Source organism: Anopheles bellator, chromosome 2, assembly GCF_943735745.2.
Source record: "Anopheles bellator chromosome 2, idAnoBellAS_SP24_06.2, whole genome shotgun sequence".
NCBI lineage: Eukaryota > Metazoa > Arthropoda > Insecta > Diptera > Culicidae > Anopheles > Anopheles bellator.
The window spans coordinates 78,107,307-78,128,185 of record NC_071286.1 but is presented as its reverse complement, the minus strand read 5'-3'; the positions used below and the strand labels follow the sequence as shown (position 1 = coordinate 78,128,185).

General features: G+C 51.0%; 3 protein-coding genes across 3 annotated transcripts; 1 reads left to right on the top strand and 2 right to left on the bottom strand.

Moving 5' to 3' along the window:
• Nucleotides 1-108: 108 nt before the first annotated feature.
• Nucleotides 109-2,801, bottom strand: LOC131212297 (angiotensin-converting enzyme-like). The gene is made up of 7 exons (XM_058206103.1): nt 2,378-2,801; nt 1,948-2,311; nt 1,659-1,879; nt 1,453-1,595; nt 677-1,384; nt 438-610; nt 109-379 (listed from the first exon to the last, which is right to left on the bottom strand). Exons 1-7 carry the CDS (start codon nt 2,657-2,659, stop codon nt 345-347), a joined length of 1,926 nt encoding a protein of 641 aa, XP_058062086.1. The 5' UTR covers nt 2,660-2,801; the 3' UTR covers nt 109-344.
• An 879-nt stretch (nt 2,802-3,680) lies between these two features.
• LOC131210643 (centrosomal protein of 104 kDa) lies at nt 3,681-8,082 on the bottom strand. The gene is made up of 10 exons (XM_058203920.1): nt 8,039-8,082; nt 7,795-7,962; nt 6,762-7,214; nt 6,100-6,706; nt 5,657-6,040; nt 5,102-5,585; nt 4,462-5,036; nt 4,261-4,403; nt 4,095-4,196; nt 3,681-4,030 (listed from the first exon to the last, which is right to left on the bottom strand). The coding sequence occupies exons 1-10, from the start codon at nt 8,076-8,078 to the stop codon at nt 3,894-3,896; spliced, it is 3,093 nt and encodes a 1,030-aa protein (XP_058059903.1). The 5' UTR covers nt 8,079-8,082; the 3' UTR covers nt 3,681-3,893.
• Nucleotides 8,083-9,763: 1,681 nt separating this feature from the next.
• Nucleotides 9,764-16,723, top strand: LOC131208115 (uncharacterized). The gene is made up of 4 exons (XM_058200764.1): nt 9,764-9,971; nt 10,069-10,419; nt 10,479-11,600; nt 16,692-16,723. The coding sequence occupies exons 1-4, from the start codon at nt 9,800-9,802 to the stop codon at nt 16,721-16,723; spliced, it is 1,677 nt and encodes a 558-aa protein (XP_058056747.1). The 5' UTR covers nt 9,764-9,799.
• Nucleotides 16,724-20,879: the final 4,156 nt, after the last annotated feature.

Below are 20,879 nucleotides of genomic sequence, written 5' to 3'. Positions count from 1 at the left end.
TACTAATTACAGCGCCGTAAATCAGGAGAAATTACGCGAACGGCAAATTTTAAGCAAGCCGAAAGATTCTTTCGATGCGTTAGGACCACATGATAGGGCAAAGCAATAGGGTTAACAAACACACGCAAAAGAAACAATTTTATTCCGTATACATAAACCTTAAAGTGGCCTGCCTAACAGTAAGAATCATTGTTCAATTTCGCATTATTAACGTTGCTTAATGATAATGATAATGATGATTGATAATGATAATGATTTTGATAATGATAAAATTAGTTTGATGTTGATCATCTCTGTCCTTTCATTCCACAACAACATAACACGCATAACAACGAAGCATCCTTCTACTTTGCGATGAAATCAATAGTTTTGCCGCATTCTGAAAAAAAGAAATGAATAAGGAAGGTTTAGTTTTGAATTCCTCCCAAACTACTCACTGTCCGATTCGGTCCATCCGACGTTTGCTCCAAGTCGCTCGTTCTCCGTTTGCAGCCAATCGTGCAGCGGTTGGAAGTACTCCAGGAAAGCGTCCGCGCTCATTTTGCGTTCACCGGTAAGGATCTCCATCGTATCCGGCCACGGCTTTGAGGCGCCCATGGCAAGCATTTCTCTGTGAACCAAAACCATTTTGACCCCATTATGCTTGTGCCTCACAATCGTCAACCAGGGCGCTTACTTCAGTTTGTTACCGGCGGCCGTGCTCTGGTAGATGTCGCAGTTGTTGAGCGTCTTCTCGGCGTTGCCCTTCTCGTACTCGCCCGCCAAGGCACAGGCGGCCCGATGGAACTGGAACTGAATGACGTACGATACGAAGTATCTCAGATACTCCACATCCGCAGACACATGGTACTTTGCCGGAGCGTCCAGGTCAGCCTCCGAACGCTTCACGGGCGGTTCAATGCCAGAATACTTCGAGCGCATCTCCCAGAACTTGCAGTTGTACTCTTCCGGTTTGATGTCGCCCCTGAACACACCCCAACGGTACTTGTCCAGCGTGTAGGCGAACGGCAGGAAGACTAGCTTCGTCACACCGGCACGGTAGAACTGGTTGATCTTCACCTCTTCGTCCTCTTGGTAGTCCTTCAGCAGCCCAACCTTGCGCAAGTGTTTCGGAGTGGACACGGAGAGCGACAGCACATCGCCTACGGCCTCATGGAATCCCGGGTTGGCACCGGTCCGGTACTCGACCGGCTGATGCTGGTACTGCAGATAGTACTGGATGTGGCCGAGTTCGTGATGCACCACGAAGAACTCGCGCATGTTTACCCGCGTGCACTGTTTGATGCGCACATCGTCGACGGAGAAAAAGTCCCAGGCACTGGCATGACAAACCAAATCCCGTCCATCGGTCGGCTTCTCGAGGATACTTTTCTCCCAGAATGATCTGCAAATGGGTGAAAAGGGCACACGGTTACGATCGATGATCGCGCTCGCCTCATCAAGTATATTTACTCGGGCAGCTTCGTCATGTTAAGTGACTGGAAAAAATCGTCGCCCATCTGGAACATTTTCTGCGCCGTGTAGCCCTGGCGGATCATCTCGTCGGACACGTCCAGCAGTTTCTTCTCCGGGAACGGAGTCGTGAAGTCGGCAATCTTTAAACGGCAAAAAAGCGCGTGAGTTTTGAACCCTTGCTAGCCGCCGGCGTTGTTACGTACGTTGTCCCACGTCTGTGCCCACAGATTACCCAGCAAGTGCATCGGGATGGGTCCGGTTGGCGAAACGACCTTATCGCCATACTTTTGCCGCAGCTTGTACCGTACGTAGGCATGAAGCTGCTCGTACAGGGGTCTAATTTGTTTGATAACATCGTCGACCTGCTGCTCGAATGTACTATCATCGTACTCCTTCAGCCACGCCTCGGCGGCGGAGGTAAAACCTACCGAGATAGGAGTCAGTTTGGGTGCCGGTCGTTCGATTCACGTCTCTTTTCGGCCCTTTACTTACCGTTCAAACGGGCAGCTTCATTCTTTAGCTCCACGTACCTCTGGAATGCTGCACGCGTTGGAGCTCCCGTGCGGTTGTACCATTGGACCCAGTAATGCTTCAACTCTTCGGCATCACGGTGGTTGGCGAAAATTTCCGTCACCTCCGGTTCGAGTGCCAACTCACACTTCGCTGGCTCACCGTACGTACAGAGCTTCGTTTTGGCGTAGTTGGACTCCATACTGGCGATCGATGCGAGCAGTTCGCGGAACTTATCATCCGGCAGCACGGCATAGTCCAGTTTCGACAGCTTCTTAAGGCGTCGCTTCAAATCCTCGTCGTCCACTCGGTCGGCCGAATAGTTGCTTACCTCTCCGACAATGACCTGCAAAACGCCGGGTTCGCCATTGTAGTCCAAAGATGGCCCTTACAAAATGGCGCCACGACTTACCTTCGCCAGCTGGGCGAACTGACTGGCGGCTTCGGTTTTTTTGCGCAGATTAAACTCCGTCAAGTTGGAACCGTAAGCCCAGGCCGCGTGAGTTTGGTGTGCCTTCCCCAGCCGGTAGCGCTCCTCGAGCGCTTCGAGCGCCCGACGAACTTCATCGTCATACGAGGAGGACGGCGAGGAATCGTTCGAACGCCGCTGAACAGGCCCGGCTCCGATGGCCACGAAAGTACACACGAGCACCACCAGCCAGCTAATCGTGGTGCCTCTCCAGCAAAGCGTCATTTTTACTCTGGGATTTGGGACTTGTGACAATGGTCTCCGTTTGGTTGCTTTCGCGTACACCACGAATGGGTTAAGGACCTCTAGTATCGCATTGAATCAAGCTACAGTCCGCCTTGCACCGGAACGATCCTTACACTGTCACTGCCGATGGCACACTGAACACTGCAACCCTGCACGGGAGCGGGATAGCCTCCGGCCTGGGTTGACCCGATGAACCCGCTGGGTACCCGGGGAGAGATAAGGGATGCTGGACTAAAGCGGTCCCAGGAACCAGCCGTTGTGGAGAGTTGCCGAGGGCGAACAGCTAGACATGCGTTTAAATGTAATATTGCACTGAATGTGTTACTTTATTTGGTGAGAATTTTGCTCGCCCAAGGACGGGAAATTAGTTTACTTAATCCGAATGATTCGAGTTGGACTCCCGCTACTTTTGGTACCCATCGGCGCTACCGGTACCATGTTGGACGACCGTTGAAGAGATCGAACGTTGATTGATTGATAAGTGTAACCGTTCCGTTTTGAAATCCACTGCATCAAAACCGGATACGGAATGATTCGTTTGATTTGCTCGCGTTAAAAAATCTAAACAACAAAATTATGCTACCCATAAAAGTTTCAAGATTGAATCGACACATCGTCCCCCACGGATCGGGTGGACTCTCACCGCCTGTCGATCGGTTGCATTAGCTTTACATAGTGGCCCGATACCCGGTCAGAGCTTCGGTTCAGTCACTTCCGTTACTCTAGTCCACTGAGGTGATTGGCAGCCAACCGCTCGGTGGACGCGTGCTGGCCATTCAGAGAAGAGTCTTCTGCGTTACATTAGCCCGGTGGCCCTGTCTGTGTTACCCTTGCCCGATTCCTTCCGGCCTCAATTCCGACCGGAACGGGTTTGCAGTAGTGCGTTGCCAATGTTCGTAGCAAGTTAGCTTAGTCAGATGTAAAATATGAATTTGTAGTCGAATGACGCTCTCTATTAAGGTGTGTAACAGCCCACTAAAGCTTAACTTCGTACCGCGCTTCCAGCCGGCGTCTTGGCCGCTGCGATCCGGTTGAAGGTTTGTATCATTAGGTACTAATTTAAAAAAGCTCCGCACGGAATGTGGACTTGCCACGTCATTTTGCCAATCTGTTTGCTTGCTTGCACTGAATTGCTACCTAAACTGTGTGTGCTTGGAGTATTTTTAAATGGAAATATGAGAGAAATTGGGATCCCAGTACGGTGTCCGCCCCATCACTGCAGGACCACTCGACGCCGGGCATTGCCGAGGCATCCGGCACGGCTCAGTAGATGCCGCTTCCAACCACCGTCCAGCGGGAGCAGCACATCGTCATGGCAGAGTGGACAACGGGCTGCTCCAGTGGTTAGTTCTGGGGAAGAAATAGTCGGCTATCAGCCCGCACTGGAGCACGGATGAAGAGCTAATGCGCTTACCCCGACAAAAGTCTTCCATCAGATGGTACTCGAAAAGATCCTTGTGTACCGATTCGGTGCACCTTTCGCACGTCAAGTAACTCGTTTTGGCCTCACATTCATCTGCAAGTGAGGAGAAGTGCTGAATTGAAGTCGTGCCCTTGACGGGTCGTAGAAGACCACTTACTAATGAGATGGCCGGTAAGTGCTGCCACCTCCAGAATCTGGCTACACTGGGGACACTTGGTAAGTACCGGGCACGCCTTCCAGTAGTGCTTATCGAGCTGCGTAGGATCTCCCTGACAAATCCAGTCACAAAACGGACAGCGACTGAAAGAATTGGAGCATTAGTGGGGCGCCTTCCTGCAAAGTTGGGAGTGGATCTCACATTTCACTGTCGATCCCTTCGAACGAGTCCGAGTTGGAGCTCTTCCGGGAACCGTTCTCGGTACCCTCGGTACCGGGCAGGAAGCCAATCGTGCTGTCGTACATGTTGGTCTTGTGCTGGGACAACTTCTGGCGTCCGGCGTTCTTGCCGTTACAAAGGCTCAACCCAGTGCCAGTGTCCAGTTTATCGTAGTACGTGGATCCGTTGCTGTCCCGGGTGCCACCATCGTCGCCAGTGCCCGTTGTGCCGGTCCCGGTGGTTGCCGTCGTCCACTGACCATGCTGGCCGATGGCATGGCCACTTTTGCTCTTGATAATACCCGCCGTCGTTGCGTCCAGCCGACGCACCGGACTCGAGTGAGTGTCCTGCAATTTCATGGAACTGAAACTAGACTGCCAACCGGTCTGAGTGTCGGAGAAACTGACTATGGTCCGTCCGTCGTAGCGCTGGTGGGCCTTGTTGCGGGCCTCCACTGGCGGTGAGCTCTTCGAGCTGCTCGACATGGGCGGCGAGCAGATGCCGGAGAAGGATACCGGCCCACAGAACTGTTTGTTTTCCAGCATCTCCTTTTTGCGCTGCGGGACGAAAGGAAACGCTAAAGCATCTCCAATCAGGACCCACCACAACTTCCCCAGCTTACTTGAAGATCTATTTTGTCGAACTCGGCAAACAGCTGACGGTAGAGCAGATTGCGCCGCGTGATGTCATCGTCCGGTGGCAGCTGTTTGCGTACCAACCGTGGGTTAACTTTGTACACCAACAGCAGCACCCGTTCGGCCACCTTCCGCACCGACTCCGCCGGATGGTGGATCCCGGAACAGCCCGCCTCCGAGAGGGTGCGGCAGGCGAGTCCACTTTGCTTGTCGTTCGAGATTCCCTGACTCAGCACCAGCTGCTCCAGCATCTGCATTCGGCTCAACGCCAACCGCGGATGGGTCCCGTTGCCGACCGGTCGGGAAAGGGCCGGGGCGATGAGGTGCTGTGCGCGCACTTCCGGACATGCCGCGATGCTAAGGATTGTGTGCTGGGCAAGCGTGTGGACACGGGCCGAGGGGTCACCACTCTTCGACAGCAGCTCCGGCAGCAATCGATCGACCGATCGGGCCACTTCACTGCCCGCCACACTACGGAAGTAAGTGAAGGATGTGAAGGAAAGTGCCATAGCGTCCCCCCACCCGCCCGGGAAGGTCCTTACCGGTTTGGGACGAATTCCATGAACAAACTGCGCACCGTTTCGGTGGCCTGGCTGAAGGTAGAAAAGACGGCATCACGGACGCCCCGGTGGAGTAGTAGGGTCGCCCCACGGCATATCTTGTTCGGACCGGCCTGAGCCGCCTGCAGCTGGGGTTCGGGCTCAATCTCCTGCTTCAGGATGCCCCGCAGCCGGATCAAGCCTTCCTCACGGTCGGTAAACTGGCGGGAGTAGATCAGCTCCACCAGCTCCATGCCGAAGATCAGTATTGGCAGCGCGGCCTGGCGTCGTTCGCGATCGTTCAGCTTGCAGCGAATCCTGCCGCTCTCCTGCTCGATCATGGCCGCCGTGCCTTGGCACTCGCGCAGAAAGTCGTTCGCGTGGGAACTGAAACGGGGAAAGGTGCAATTTACTGACGGTGATAGCTGGGGGGAAGCTCAACCTACCCCAGCGTGGGGATCGCCCGTTCGTCGTAATCCTCGTAGCTGCTGCGCGGGGCACTCTTGTTGCGCCGTCGCAGCGATCCCGTGTTCGTCGGCGATCGCATCGGGCTGCGACCCTTGTGGCTGAGCAGGGGCGAGTTTTGGACGTAATCCTCTGGCCGGCCCAAGCTTTGCTGGGAGCTCCTACCTTCCGGTTTGACCGTGCAGCTGGAGGCGGACGCCGTCGTAGTCGTCGAATCGGTCACTTCGGCAGCCGCGATCTGCGTGTGGAGGTGGTGCGCCTGTGGCAGGGTAGCGTCAGACGATAGGGCGCTGGCCACATCCTGCAGGCTGGGCGGCGAAGGCAACGACGGTTTGGAAGCGTACAGCTCCGAGCAGGAATCATTGCTCGTCACGCTTTTGTCACTCTGCAGCAGCAACTCCACGCGCAGCTGATCGAACACGGCCTTCCGGTACATTTCGATCTGCTCCTTCCGCAGCCGTGCGGTCGTGAAGTCTTCCGCCTGGACCGCCTGCCGTTTCGCAAGGGCATAGCGCCCCAACCGCTCGCCAGCCGTTCGAAGGGCTCCCATGCAGAGCTTCAGCTTACGGGCATACTCGAAGCGTTCGTCTGGTGGGAAAGGTGCGCGTTAGAGCGGAATTACAACTCCGGGGCGATCGCTTACCTTGCACGGCCTGAATCTTGAGTACCTCCATCTTTCGGACCACTTCGCAGATACTCTCCTCGACGTACATCGAGTACGAGAGATCATCGCAAACGGAAGCCAGCGGTCCGTTCAACGCCTCAATGTTGGCAGGAACGGCGTTCAGTAGGGCCGACGCGTTGCCCTGCATCGACGACAGCTCCTCGGCGGACAGTTCCTCCCCGAGAATGTTGATTGCCAGCAGGGCCACCTGGCTGTTCTTGTTGAACTGATTCAAGTGGGCCGGCCCCAACCGTAGCTTCAGGTGGGAGCCAACCTTCGGGACCACCGTTACGCTTTGCAGCTCCCTGGACGTGTAATTTGTGCTGGCATTGTCCGAAAGGGCCACGAAGCCCATATAGTCGAAGCTCTGGCTGGAAGGTGTGCTTGGTGCACTTTTGCTCGAGTAGTGAATCCAAAGCTCGATGCGTTCGGCTGGGAAAAGAAACGAGATAGCTTTTAAGCTAATTGTTCCGGGTAATTGAAATAAATAATTCTAGTAAGCTACTATAAACGAGTTCCCTATCTCTATCTAGGTCTCTATCTAGTCTACGATAGGAGTAAAACATTCAAAAAAATCGCAAAACATGCCCATAGTTTCGTCGGGCGTCTAACTGCGACGAATTAGCCTAAAACAGAGGTCCTCGTCAGCATGTTGACACTACAATTCACTTCTTCTCTTCTTCCAGCAACAGATTACTACTAAGACGTGCTGTCATCGGCCGGCGAAAGTTCATTGCCACAAACACGCGCCGAATACAAACAGCACTAAATTCGCCACGTGTTTGGCGCGTGGCTTTTCCACTAGCCGCGCTGTGTTTTGATTTCCTTTTTCTGTTCCACTCGCACGCGCGAAAAACCCGGGAAAACTTCAAATTGACGCTGGTGCCCGCGTGAACACGGCCACCGCAGGACCAGGAACTTCGTCCTGGTTCATGCACAGTCTCAAATGAACCATCACGACCCACTGGCGAACCACCGCTTCTGTTGAACGGACGGACGGACGGATACTCACGGATGTAATATTGATGCGCCAGCACCTGTATCCTTACGATCCGGGCCGGATTGAAGAACCGCAGGACGATTTCTTTCGGGCTTACGCTGCTGTCCGCGTTCGATCGCCATCCGTGCACGGTTGGGTCATGCTTGTTCAGCTCGGAAGCCGGATAGTCGGAATCCTCGTCTGGAACGAAGACGACACAGGCGCTGGGACTAGTACGACGATCGATTGCGGATAGTGCAAGTTTAATGCGACATACCTGAGGAAAACACCACCTTGAATGGGATTTTACGAGCCATCCTGGTACAGATCGGGGCTTGAGGAACTTTACACACGGCGATTCATCGGCTGTCTGCCGGGGGGGGACATGATAGCCTCTCGGTGATCCCGTACGACGATGGACGAATTATGGATTTGCAATTTTAATTGGTGGTCGTTATATAACCCCCTAGGAACGCTGGCACAAGCTTGCGGTCAATACTCTGCAGTCCAGCGGGCTGCTACTCCGCATCATCGCGACGACAGGACAACGCGCTTATTGGGTACCTATCTCATCGTAACGTTACATATTTCACTTTCGATTGAAGCTCGATTTTTGTATGAGGCACTGATAGAGACGAGTCGGTGATACACCACGCCATTTAGGGGCATTCTTCGTTCGGGATGGATAATGTGATTCAATGGCGCAGAGAGTGTTTGAGATTGGTCATCATCATATTCATAAGTATGCTCACTTTTCCTCGTTTTATGCTGCACTGCACAACTTACGAGCCAGGGGAAAGGACAATCCGAAATCACTGCAAAATACTTGGTTCACAACACAGTCAAAAACCTGGGCTATCAGTGTAAACGGTGGTACGGTGTAGAATCTGGGGAGCCGCTGGTGAGCCGCAGAAAACTTCACACTTCCCCGAAAGTGCTGCTAATCAGGATGGAAGTGGTCCTTGCACGGTGGTGGCTGCAAAAGGTCTGTCTGGAGTGAAAAATGGAGAAAATGCTTCGGGAAACGAAAACGGCCTCAGCGACATGCGCGCTGCGGACGAGCTGTGCCACTGTCAACGGGCCAGGAATTCACGCACGGAACACATATAGTGCTGTAATTCATTTCTCCCCCTAGCGTGCCGTTAAAACACGCCAACCGGAAAGCGTGCGCTCTGCCAATCAATTTAAAATCACGCTTGTTGCTCGATACGACAGTTGCTGTTTGCAGTAAACACATTTCGAATCAACGAATCCTGGGGAGAGTGAGTGATATTACAGGCAAAATTAATTGTAATAGAAGAATAAATTCAAAATCAAATGCAATCTGCATTTTGTTTGAAAGTGTTTTTTTATTTTTAAATATTAAATCACGCTGCGTTCGAACTGCTCGATTGCGAATTTCGTGCAGTTCGTGCCCAGCCCTGCTAGATTTGACAGTTCTCAATTCTCACTTCTCACTTTGACATTCGTTCATTCTCACTTTATTTATTATTTATTTTTATTTTGTTTTGAAAATTTCGTTTAAAGATCATCATCCGCTGTTCTATCACTCATCCGCTCTTCTATCTCTTCATTTTGGTAAGTGGATAATCTAACGCCCAACGCTAATCTAACGATAATCTAACATAATCTAATGCACACAGGTTTCATTGGAATGGAATACAACAAGGAAGCAACCGTGCGACGGTCGGCCCGGAAGCAGCGAGAGGAGGCTCTTGAAGCAGTTCCTATGTCGAGCTCGACAACACCTCCGTCGGAAACGGAATACCCCCCTCACTCGCCGATCCTGCTTTATTCCGAAAGCAGCGACAACTCGGACTCGGACTCGGACTCGGATGATCGGGCAGGTCCGAGCCAGAGGCCGTCCAAGCGGCGGCGGCGAATGGATGATCGATGGACGAAGGACAGCGACTCGGAAATGGAATTGGTCGCTGAGGATCGGAGCAAAGGAGCAACGGAGCACGAACGTCGAACGGCGAGCGAAATAGCAAACATGATAGCAAACGTTACACAACTATGTCCGGAACACGGGACAACTATGATGCAGCAGATTGTGTGCAACTTGAGCCAATATATCCCCGGTATGCCAAACGATGCAAGGGTCGCGCTGCAGAGGCAATCGAAACATTGGACAGGGTGGGAGATAACGGAGAAACCGATCACTGACTCCGATGGCAAAGTGGTTGGCTCCATCTGGTATCGCGGTTTAAGTGAGTTCGCCTATATTTAGATATATTAACGTCATATTTACATTATTATTAAATTACTAATTATCATTATATAATTACATTTACATTATCACTACAGAAGCCGCAGTTCTGGAAAATTTAGAATGTGTGGAAACTAGCAACGTGGCATTAGACATCTTCTTCGACGAAGCGCCGTTGCCCCAGCCCCTACAACCAAAATTAACGTCCTGGGTTGCTCTAGGACGTTTGAACGAAGGAACCAAACTGGGCTATCCTTTCCCCATCACCGTGTTTTGCGGTGAAGGTAAGCCCCCCGTAGAAGAATTCCTCGGCCCTTTGTGCGACGAAGCAAGCGAGTTTGTTGGCAGGCGAGAACAACCACGCGAATTGGTGGTTGACGATAGTAAATCCGTGATGATCGGAGCACGAATCGTGATAACCGACGCCACGGCACGATCTTTCGTAAAAGGTAGGTGGCATGACGATATCCTTATTTATATATCAATAATTTAATTTTTACAATTACAGGAACAGTATTACAAACCGCGAATAACGGCTGTACACAGTGCACCATAATAGGAAAGCGCATCGCAAGTACAACTGCAACCTTCGTCAGCCACTCCACATTTCTCCCACGGACGCATGAAGAGTTCGTGACGGGAAAGTACGACCAAGTGGAGAGAAAACATCGGCTGAGGGCTACTCCTTTGGAGAAGTTCCCCATAGACATCGTGAAAGATGTTACAGTGGGCGATGATCGCCATTTGTTGCACATGGGAGTAATGCGTACATTGCTTAGTGCTTTCGTGAGTAATGATGGCATTACGGTAGAGGAGTCAAAATACGTCACATTAGTGCAAAATGTACTAGTCAAAGTACAATTTCCTAAAGAAAGGTGCGGCACGGTTCGGTACTTCGCAAGCAACACTATGTTATGGACGGCTGAAGAGTGGAGGTATTTGTTCGATGTTGTGTCGATCGTGCTGTTCAACCATGTCGGCCAACCGAAACTCTTCGAAGCCTTCAGTCAGTTGCATACGGCCATTGCCATATGCAACCATGCAAGGTTTAGTAGGTATAGAAATGTTGCAGGCGATTTAATACGTGACTACTTAAAAATCCACTCAGAGTTGTTCGGCAACGTGACCGCCTATTTTCATAGTCTGCTTCATTTAGTAGCTGAAGTAGAAAGGTTTGGACCTTTACCGGGGCAATCAAGCTACAGTTTCGAGGCTGATATGAGTATTCTCCGAAAGACCGTCGACATCACAAAACAACATTCGCCAACGCATCAGGCTGCAACGGCTCTGCTCATGCGCGAAAGAGGACGACGAAGCAGTACTGCCACAAATTTTCCATACCTGACGAAAAGAGGAGTGCACATTAGAAAGAATTTTTATCTAAACAATCTGTCTAATGATACAGATGGATGGTTTATGGTAGCGGGTTCGGGCACTTTAAGCCGTGGAATTGTAGTGAAATTTGTTTCAGCTACAATAAATCCGTTTGTTGTTTACGGGCGACCCCTGGCAAAACAACAAACGCTTACCAGGAATCCTTTCAAGAAACCTATTGGCTTGGATGTGTTCGCCACAACTAACAAAAAGAAACTGCAGGAAAAAACAGAATATAAGTTGGAGGATATAATTTGTAAACTTTGTATAGTTTGGATGCCCGGACAGACATCTTTTCATCCTCTGCCTGAATCGTTTGCAGAGTGTTAAAAAAAACGATGTATATGTTTAATTTTTAAAATTTAAGATTATACGACATCTGTCAAATAAAGTTCCGGCACTTCGCATTTGTCCATCACGGAGCATGTACACATTGCTTAGAAGCTAGGTAATTGCGTTGTGGGTTGATTTTTGATTGAATAAAGTAATTTTTTGGTTTCGTTCGAAATCAGTTCTTTAACTGATTTTTTTGAATTTCTCTTCTCTGGCGCCATCCGTCGGTCGCTGGTAGAACTAAACTTGCATTCATTCATCGCTTTTGTTTGCGTTCACCATTTGACAGATATGCGGATGAACACGGTTCCGATCCGATTTGTTGGCGAATATTGTTCTTTCAATTGCTCGTGTTTGTTGCGTATCCCGTTTTACTTCACGTGTTTTACGTGTTCCGCGGGCGAAGAACAGCCCGCGAGTTTGCCAATTTCTGTCCCGGTCCACAGCTCTTCCGCGAGTTCGCGTTGCTTTTCGCATTCGCCCGAAGAACGGTCGACACGGTCGGGGCCGACCGAAGTGAGTGGAACGTGAGCGGAAAATCGATAGTCCCGCGAAGGTAGATTTGGTGCGTAGATTTCCGTGAAAACCCGTGTGCTTTGGCGTGCCATTCGTGTGTGAAACACTGTGACAAGGACGATCGTCTGCCGACGGTGCTTTTGGGCGGTTCACGTAGCGTTTTATGTCGACAGCGGCTAAATCGTACTCTCCAGGTAAGAAACCATATGCCACCATTTGCGAGCAGCTTCAGCGTTTGATCCCGATAACCTTCCCGTGGGGAGAGAAACTCACTGGGCGGATGTCCATTGACCTTTCCTGTCGTGGCTAATCGTGGTTTAAGAATTCTCAGGTGATTCTCGTTGTGCCGCTAAACAATAAGAAGACGAGAAAAGGTGCCCGTGTAATATTCGGTGTATGTGCGCGCCCCAGTGACGGATTTATGAGGGCCCGAAATCCAAGCGATCCGTCGCCATAGCGAGAGAAAAAATCCGGACGAAACAAAACTGAATCTGTGCCGTGCTGCTGTGCTGCTGCTGCTGCTGCTGCTATTTGTTATGTAAACAAGCGTGAGCGCACGGGACCGTGGAGCATAAATATGTGTGAGGAAGATGATGGTGTGCATCGCGCTCGCCACAGATGATTGCCCAAAAAAGACAACAAGTGCCCATGTTGACGTTTTTTTCGCTGTTTTGTAGTTCCTTACGAGCTACTTCATTTGCGCGCGTGTTTTTCCGTTCTCTCTAGCTTTCATTGTTTTTGCTGCCGTTCTCTTTTGTGGGGTCTTTCGCTTTCATTCGTTCTTCCGCATGGTGAAAGTTTCCGCAGTGAGTACAAAGATGGAGCGAAGAACGCAAATAACTGCAATTACAAGTTAAAGATTATCGAAGGACACAATCCGAGATGAAAACAAAGGGAGTGTGTTGCTCATAGTTCACCATGGTGACGAACGGAACCGTTCACGATCACTGCCAGCGAGCGAGAGTGAGAAAGAGGAGCGGGTTGAGCGGGTGGCCTCTAACGGCGCGTCAAACGCTGACCCGAATTTCGCTGTTGGGCCGATCTAGAAAGTAACAGATCCGTCGCGGTCCAGTTTGGGGCAACATTGTGGAGTCGCGCGAGATCGCCATCCTTCGGATCGCATCAATGTGTCGAAACAAATCGGCCGTAGAGCGCGCTCGGGATTAAGCAAGAAGCGAGGACTACTTAAGCGCGGCGGTGTGGGGAACGGCGCGAGCGACACAGATTGACCCCGCGAAGCGAACGCAGAACGCGGCTGCGACTTGAACTCTTCTCATCCGCGGGAATGTCGATCCAGCGAGACAGACCTAAGCCGCCCGGAGTACACGAAGGGTGCCTACCTTTCGGTGCGAAAGGGACCGGTGCGACCGAAAAGTGGATATGACAGAGAGGCAGCAGAATCAAGTCACGATTTTGCCCCTCCGCGGCCCACCACCTTCCGGCGCTTTCGACTGCTTTCGCCCTCCCCCCCTGGCCCAGGCCACTGCAGAAGGTTGTTGGCGAACAATAATGTATACGACGATGGCATCCCCAGCGGGTGAAGGTAGCATAGGAGCATAAAACCTTCACGCCACACACATAAATGTTGCGCTTCGGCTTCGGTGTTCGGCCGCGGCCGCACTCCAAAGTTTTATCACCTTTTTTCGAAGCAGAAACCCCACGACGAACGCGCAGACCAGCGCAAGTCGCGAAGCAAGTTTGCCCTCTTCCCAGGCGACCGCACGGGGAGTTCCTCGCGAGCATAATTCGATCACCTCGTAGCCCGGGCCCGGAGCTAATCCCGAAAGGGCGCTCACCCGGGCCCGGGTGTGGTTACCGCCAGCAACGTGTAACGATTGTTCGTTCGGACGGTATGTTTGACTCACATCCACGACCAGGTTGGTTGACTATCATCATCCGCGTGTTCGATGGAAACAGAAATTTGGCGCCATTCGCCGGGCCGGCCGAGTGCGTCAGTGATAAGCGTGGTCGCTCGGCTAATCTGGGGCCCGGTTTTTTACGCCGTTTTTCGTCCGATAGTGGGCTATCGTTTGGGATGATAATCGGACAAAGGTAGACAGTTTAGAGTGGACAACCTCCAAGAGTGGTGCGAAGCATATGGTCTGTCAAGGAGGATATTCCACGGGGCATGTAATGTGTTACAACACTTCGGAACCGGATCGGTTCGAAAAGCCAATCGTTGAAATCGTTACGGAAATCGATTATCATTCCGTTTGGTACGATTGTCCACCTTACGGACGGGACCTGTGTATTTTTAGCCACTACTTGTCTTGCCAGCAGTAGAAACAAGCCTCTATTTATTGCTCATTGTTCAATAGAGCGACGTAAAATTATGCACCAAACCCTGGGTGGCGGCCGCGGCGGGTGTCGGATGCGGGAGGACCAGTTTTACGACGTCCGCGCATCGAAGGGTGCTAAGGTCGTCGGTGGCGTCGGTACTCGCACCGGAGATCATTAAATTTTTGCCTCAACCTACTACCCATTATTGGCTCCATCATCATCATTACCGTCATTCACCGCGCGGTACAAAGTTACTGTCCGACGAGTGATGTTTGTTTGGACGCAGTGTTGTCGTTGTTTTGTTCCTCTATTAGTTGTTATTGTTACAGCAGCGCTGTGCGCTGTCCTCGTGGGATGACACGTGGAATTGGGAGAGCACCCGAAATGCTTCTTCGACCGTCCGCTATTTGCTTCAATTATTCAATCAAGACGATTAGTAGCTACTGGCTACAGCAGTAGCATCACTACCTCTTAGAGCATCTAATTTAGTTTGGTATAATTTATCCATTTTTTTAATTTATTTGTCCTTTTCTAATCATTCCGTGCTTGATGATCTGTCCATTTGCAATATTTTCACTATTAATCGAAGTAGTATCTGGAACCAGCTCCGGAAGTCATTACTTCACTGTTTGTTGCCATGTCTCACTCCGTTTTATAACGCCTCACACAAATCGGAAGGACCGACAGGATCGTAAAAAGCTTTGTTGGAGGTAGAATGGACTAGCTGGAGTGGTTCATATTTCTGCGCTGAATCTAATTATGAAATGTAACCAGGAAAAAAATACCTTTCGTCTAGCCGCTTCCCGCTACGCTATAACCTCGCTCGAAAGCTCGTTTTGATGCCACCAGTCCGTCGTATCTTGCGCGACCAATCAGTTGACATGTGAATAGCGTTGCGATAATCCAAGATTTACTACTTCGCTAGTAGTACCTAGTAATAAAGCCGCGTGTCGCGACTCTGCCCCCCATGCGTGCCACCGTAGCCCGGGTTCGGTAGGTGATCTGTGCCAGACTTGGGGCACTTTTGAAATTAAAAACTATATCACTGTGTCAACGGTAGTGCCACGAACCCTCGTGCCACATCTCCGGGTGGGTCACTCTCGCGCCCTCCGTCTGACTGGCAGATGGTTTGGTTTTGGGCATACTCCATCGGTCAAGCTCGGTGGACCACGGGGCTCGGGTCTGCCTTCGCCATTTGACAAACTAATTCATTTCTTACCTAATTTATTAGCATACATCGCGTATGCACCCTTCTCGGATGGGCCCAGGTATCGTATCCTGCCTACCAGCGCCCAGGCGGCGACTTCAATTTGTTAATTAATCCTAATTTTACGAACTTTTATTATTCTGCTTGCGGCGGTGACCGCTCGTACGTTTTTATATCGTTTCGGTTCCGTCGATGCCACTCGTGGCACTAAAAGTGTGGTGCTCTTTTTGGCCTGTTTGAGCATATGTCTTCTTTTTTGTGCTATGTGTTATCAGTGGTCCGAGTGCGTACATATTTGCCTCACATGGCATCGGTCACCTTCTTTGTTTGTTTATCCTTACAGTGGGAACGGTCCAGTGGGAAGTATGCATCATTTTTGTCATGAATTAATTAAATGATTTGGTAAAAATAGATTAATCTTTGAAGGGCGCGACCGATGCCCATCATACGCAGGAAGCTCAATAATTATTTTGCGCAACAAATCAATCTTCCTCCAAAAAAGTATGATAAGTATACTGCAGCCTGGCTGGGGTCCAGTTCAAATGTGAATACAACTTCGGCAGGCCCGTAAAACTGAAAAGGATTAAAACACAATCCTACAATCGAGCCTGGAGCAGCCCTCCGCTTGCCGGGTCTCAAACGGTATCGTTTGAAAAACGTGTATTTCCGAACCAAAACCCCGCTTGGCCCGGGACCCTAGGGTTGGTGTCCCAATGACTGCGCCAGGCCGCCAATAAACAAGGGCAGTAATAAATTAAAAAAGTGTCAGCTTTTGGCCCGTTATCAAAATAATTGATCTTGATACTCTGGGGTGCCCGCACTACTCGCTCCGCCCGGCGATCGGACCTCGGCGACGTCGTGTGGTAGTGTGCGGCATTCTGGCGACTGGCAAGGGCCCGGTTTTTTGCTGGGGGGAGGGTCCCACCTGCCCCGGGACAGCCGGGGCTTTGAGGGCCGGGCTGCATCAAGCGCTCTAGTTTCTTTTTCTGTTTCTTCTTCCTTCCTACACAGTCCTCTGCTCCGCGGACAAACACGTCCTCTGAGCCCTCCTGCGAAAGTGTCGCATTTGGGACCTGGCCGGAGGTCCTAGCATGGGCATAAAGAGTGGCCAATGCAGAGGGTAGTTATGATACGGCCTGTGCCGATTCCACATCTTTCCCTGACCCAGGGCTTTTTGAGCGGGGAAATTCAATTTTTATTATTTATGAAGTTTGATGATACCCACCCAACGACGGGATATGAGTAGTAGTTTTCGTTAATCTTCCCAATCGGCCCGGACTCCGGCTTCGTTTGGGTGCGCACGTTTTACGAGCGACTGGCTCGCAGTTCGCAAACGCGTAACCGCTTTTCTTGATAAGCGCAAGATGAGCCACGTGTCTTCTTACTGTTGGTGGTGGTTGTTGCGCACTCACCTGGGGGCTGGACACCCGGGAACGGGGTCGATTGGCGATTACCGCGATGGCAGTTTGGGCAGCACGCCAACGGGAATTTAAAAAAAAGCATGATCCGTTTCCTTTTTAACACCTTTCAGTTATTTACGAGTCCCACTAAAGACATGATATTATTAGTTGGGTGTTGCGCGTTTTTATTTCACCAGGACCTGCCTCCATTTTGCGCGTCATTTAAGTTCGACGGTTGGCAGCACACGGCATCGGCATTGATGCAAAGCATTCCATTAAATAGTTATAGTTTTTTAATGTTTCGATATTTTAATGTTGATGGCTTTTTATTCGAATGCGAAATTCGCGCGTTTTTTCGTGGGAAATAAAACAAAAAGATGTTCTTTCGTCCGTTTCGGAATGTTCAGCTTTGGTACGCGCCGCTGGCTGGCTGCCGTTGCGAGTCATTGGCACCTTCGTTTCGTTCCGATGTGCTAGATAGTTAATTAAGATATTACTCTTAATGCCATTCGCAGTGCATAAAAATGCTGGAAATTAAATAATATTTTATTTCACTTTTCCTATCTACGTGTGCTCCTCCGACGGACCGGGACCAAAAGTGGAACGTTGGTTTGGCGAGGAATGATAAATAATGGAACAGTTATCAGGTGCCAGTGGGTCAGCCCGGGAGAGCCTCCGAACGCATCGCAGCTTAAGCAGCAAAGGGGGCTTACGTGCTACCGAGAGGCCGGCGGGATTGGCACTGACCCGGTCGAGGGCGCCTGCAGTCCCAGGCGATTGTATTAAATAATAATTTTAAATTATGGATCTTCGAACAGCGGGCAAAAAACAACACGATCTACAATGCAAAGAAAAACGAACTACGGTTCGGGTTTTGGGATGAAACATTCGCTAAACGTTTCATTACACACATTCCGTTCATGCTCTGCTCTCGCCCTGAAAAGGGGCCAGAAAAGCGAACCGAACCCAAATGCCATGATAAGAACGTACGTAGCGTACGGAGCAGCATAAAAGCATAAGACGTTTGCGGCGGGGCGAAGACAACAACGGTGTGCATTTTTGATGGTAAATTCTTGCGCATGAATTGATAATGTGCGCTCGAGTAACACGGAACGGCTCAGAGGTTCGTGCTAATGTGCGAGCAACGGTCAGTCGGGAGCGAGAAAAAAAAGAGGTGACGATGATGAAATATGCTTCAGCCGCTTCGGCCGCTGTAGTGAGCTCTATAGGGGATGGCAAGTGCGCAGACCGAAAGTAAGGCAAGATAGTTCATTTGCGTGAAGATTATTCCGATGAATAATCTTTCGCCAGGCTTGCGGACGTGTCTGGATAAGTTCCGGGCGACGAAGAATCGATCACCATCGATCGGTCCAATAAATTCTGCTCGGTTTAATGACGTCGCTTTTAATTAAAGTTAATCCACGTTGTCGAACTTTTTCGTGTTCTTTTCTGCATATTTAAGTTACAAGTGTGCTCTTTTATAGGGACACTACAGCTGGTTTGCTTCAAAGTTATGGTCTTGTGGCACTTTCAGGGATCACGATCTCTTATGCTCTCCGGCAGTTTTCATTGCATCCAGTGTAAGTGACAATGCTCCCCCGAATTGTCGGAATGATTAGTTGAATCTTGTGCTACATGTTTAGGGGTACGATGGAATCTTTCTTTTATTTCAAAAGATGGTCAAAATTTGGCTGTTCAAAAGAGCATTTTATGTTGAAACGTTCACCGATCAAAAACATGCGCGCGGAATTATCCTTAATTCGGACTGAAAAACGAAATCAAAAATGTTGCTAAGACATAGATAAATATTGTGAATCCTTTACGAATCCCACGAACTGTGTGGAATAATTTATTAATTTATTGATCATTCACTGATTCCTTCCCTCGTTCGTTCAATAACAAGAATTTGAATAAAATTCGTATTACTTTGATTCATTTTTTAATCAATCATCTGTGCGATTCTTTCTTTTCGTACGAAACGCTGAAATACTTTTATTGAAATGGCGTGTCCTTTAGGGTTCTCCGTGAAAACGGTGCCTGTGTCACGCCAGGCCAATTGAACGCCTGCTGACAAAAACTGCAACTAGTGTCTGGCTCCGGGTTCCGTGTCCAGCACACCACTACGCGGCCCACCGACGATGTACGTGCCATTTTGCAGTGCGTTTTCACCTGCGCATGAATACATACACATCCCTGGGCTACACGCCACACGCGGAAAACTTTACGTGCGTTCGTTCATTCAACATTCGCGCTCCATCAATCGCACCCATTATGCCACAGTTGGCCACTCAGCCCCAGCCAGCCAGCCGGCCGGGACGCGGACCTGTCAGAATGATGTGCACTTTCGCTTTCGCTACATCGACCATCGACCCGTCCGAGAGACCTGGGCCCCGGGGGCACGGATCCTACATTTCGTGTGCTGTTTTTAACGTCCCACACCGGCTCCCACCTCAGCAGGATGGGGGGCGTGCAAGGTCCTGAAGCATATGTCCCCTCGGAGGAGCAGCAGTGGCACATTAAACGTGGTCGACGACGGGGGACGCTCTACGGCACCCACTAATGACAGAGTTACGCCGGTGACACGAACCAAAAATTGACGTGTCCCGCTCCCGGGATCCCGGGTCCTGGGGCCGACGAAAAATTGTGAATGAATTGGCACGAACTCGGCCAAAGCGGGACAAAAAACCGAAAGCAAAACCACCTCCGGACTTGAGCTAATCTGGCAGAACGGATTGAATACCGGGCACGTAGTGTCTAGTTGGGTGCCGCTGCTCCCTCTTCCCGCCCCGTCCGGATCGGTACAGATCTGACCTTGAACCACATTCCGTCTCCCTGTGTGCCCTCGTCTCCCGTGATTGGCCTTCGTGTCGAACGTGCGCCATCGCGGTTTTGGCGTCGCCTCCAAGTAGGTCCCAGAACTTCAGCGGGGGAACCCCTTTTTCTGGCACGTGAGACCTGGTCTTCCGGCCCCCGGGCCGCCCCTCCCCGGGGGCCGGAAGACAGAACCCGGGCAATGACCGTACGCGCGACGTGTCGTCGCCGGTGGCCGGGAAATGGCCGGTGAACCGGGTTTCGTTCCTGTTCAGAAATTTAATGAAATCGATGACTGCCGGGGCCGGCCCGGCCCCGTTGTTTCTTATTGTGGTCTGCATCCGCGTTTTGCATGTGTGTGCGGGCGCGCGGAAGGATGGCTTCTCGATGATGGCGCGCGCGTCCGTCCAGTTGGGCCAAATCTTTTCGTCTTCGTGACTTGATTTTTTGTTGGTCCCCAAACCAAGGTCTGGATGCGCTCAAGGACACGCGCCACGAACCCCCTCCGCCTGGTAGTACCTGGCCCATCCTTGACCGGGGGCCCGGGCATAATGCATGCTGCCGCCCATATTAACTAAGAAAAGCTAAGAAAGTCCACGTACACGGCACGCGGCCGTTGTGGCTTTTCGGGGCGGACTCCGTACCCAATGCCCGGGCTGGGGATTGTGTTTTTTTCCGACGTTTCCTTTGCTCCCCTGCTTCTGCCGGCGGTTGGTGCTTAATGTTGGCCCTGGTCGTGGTGGCCCGTGGTTCTGGTAGCGCGAAAATCGCTGGACCACGCACCTACTCATTCGGCACGTTCGCCCGGAAAGTCCTGCCGCGACGGTTCTGGCACGGGTCCGGCGGCGGGCGTCTGGGTCGAGGTCGAACGTCGATATGACGGCTCGCTCTGCCCCCTCCCCGCCGTGCTGCCGCCGGTTGCATCCTAATTTTTGTTATAATTCCAATCATGCGCCACATAACGTACGGCTTGGCGGGGCGTGCACGT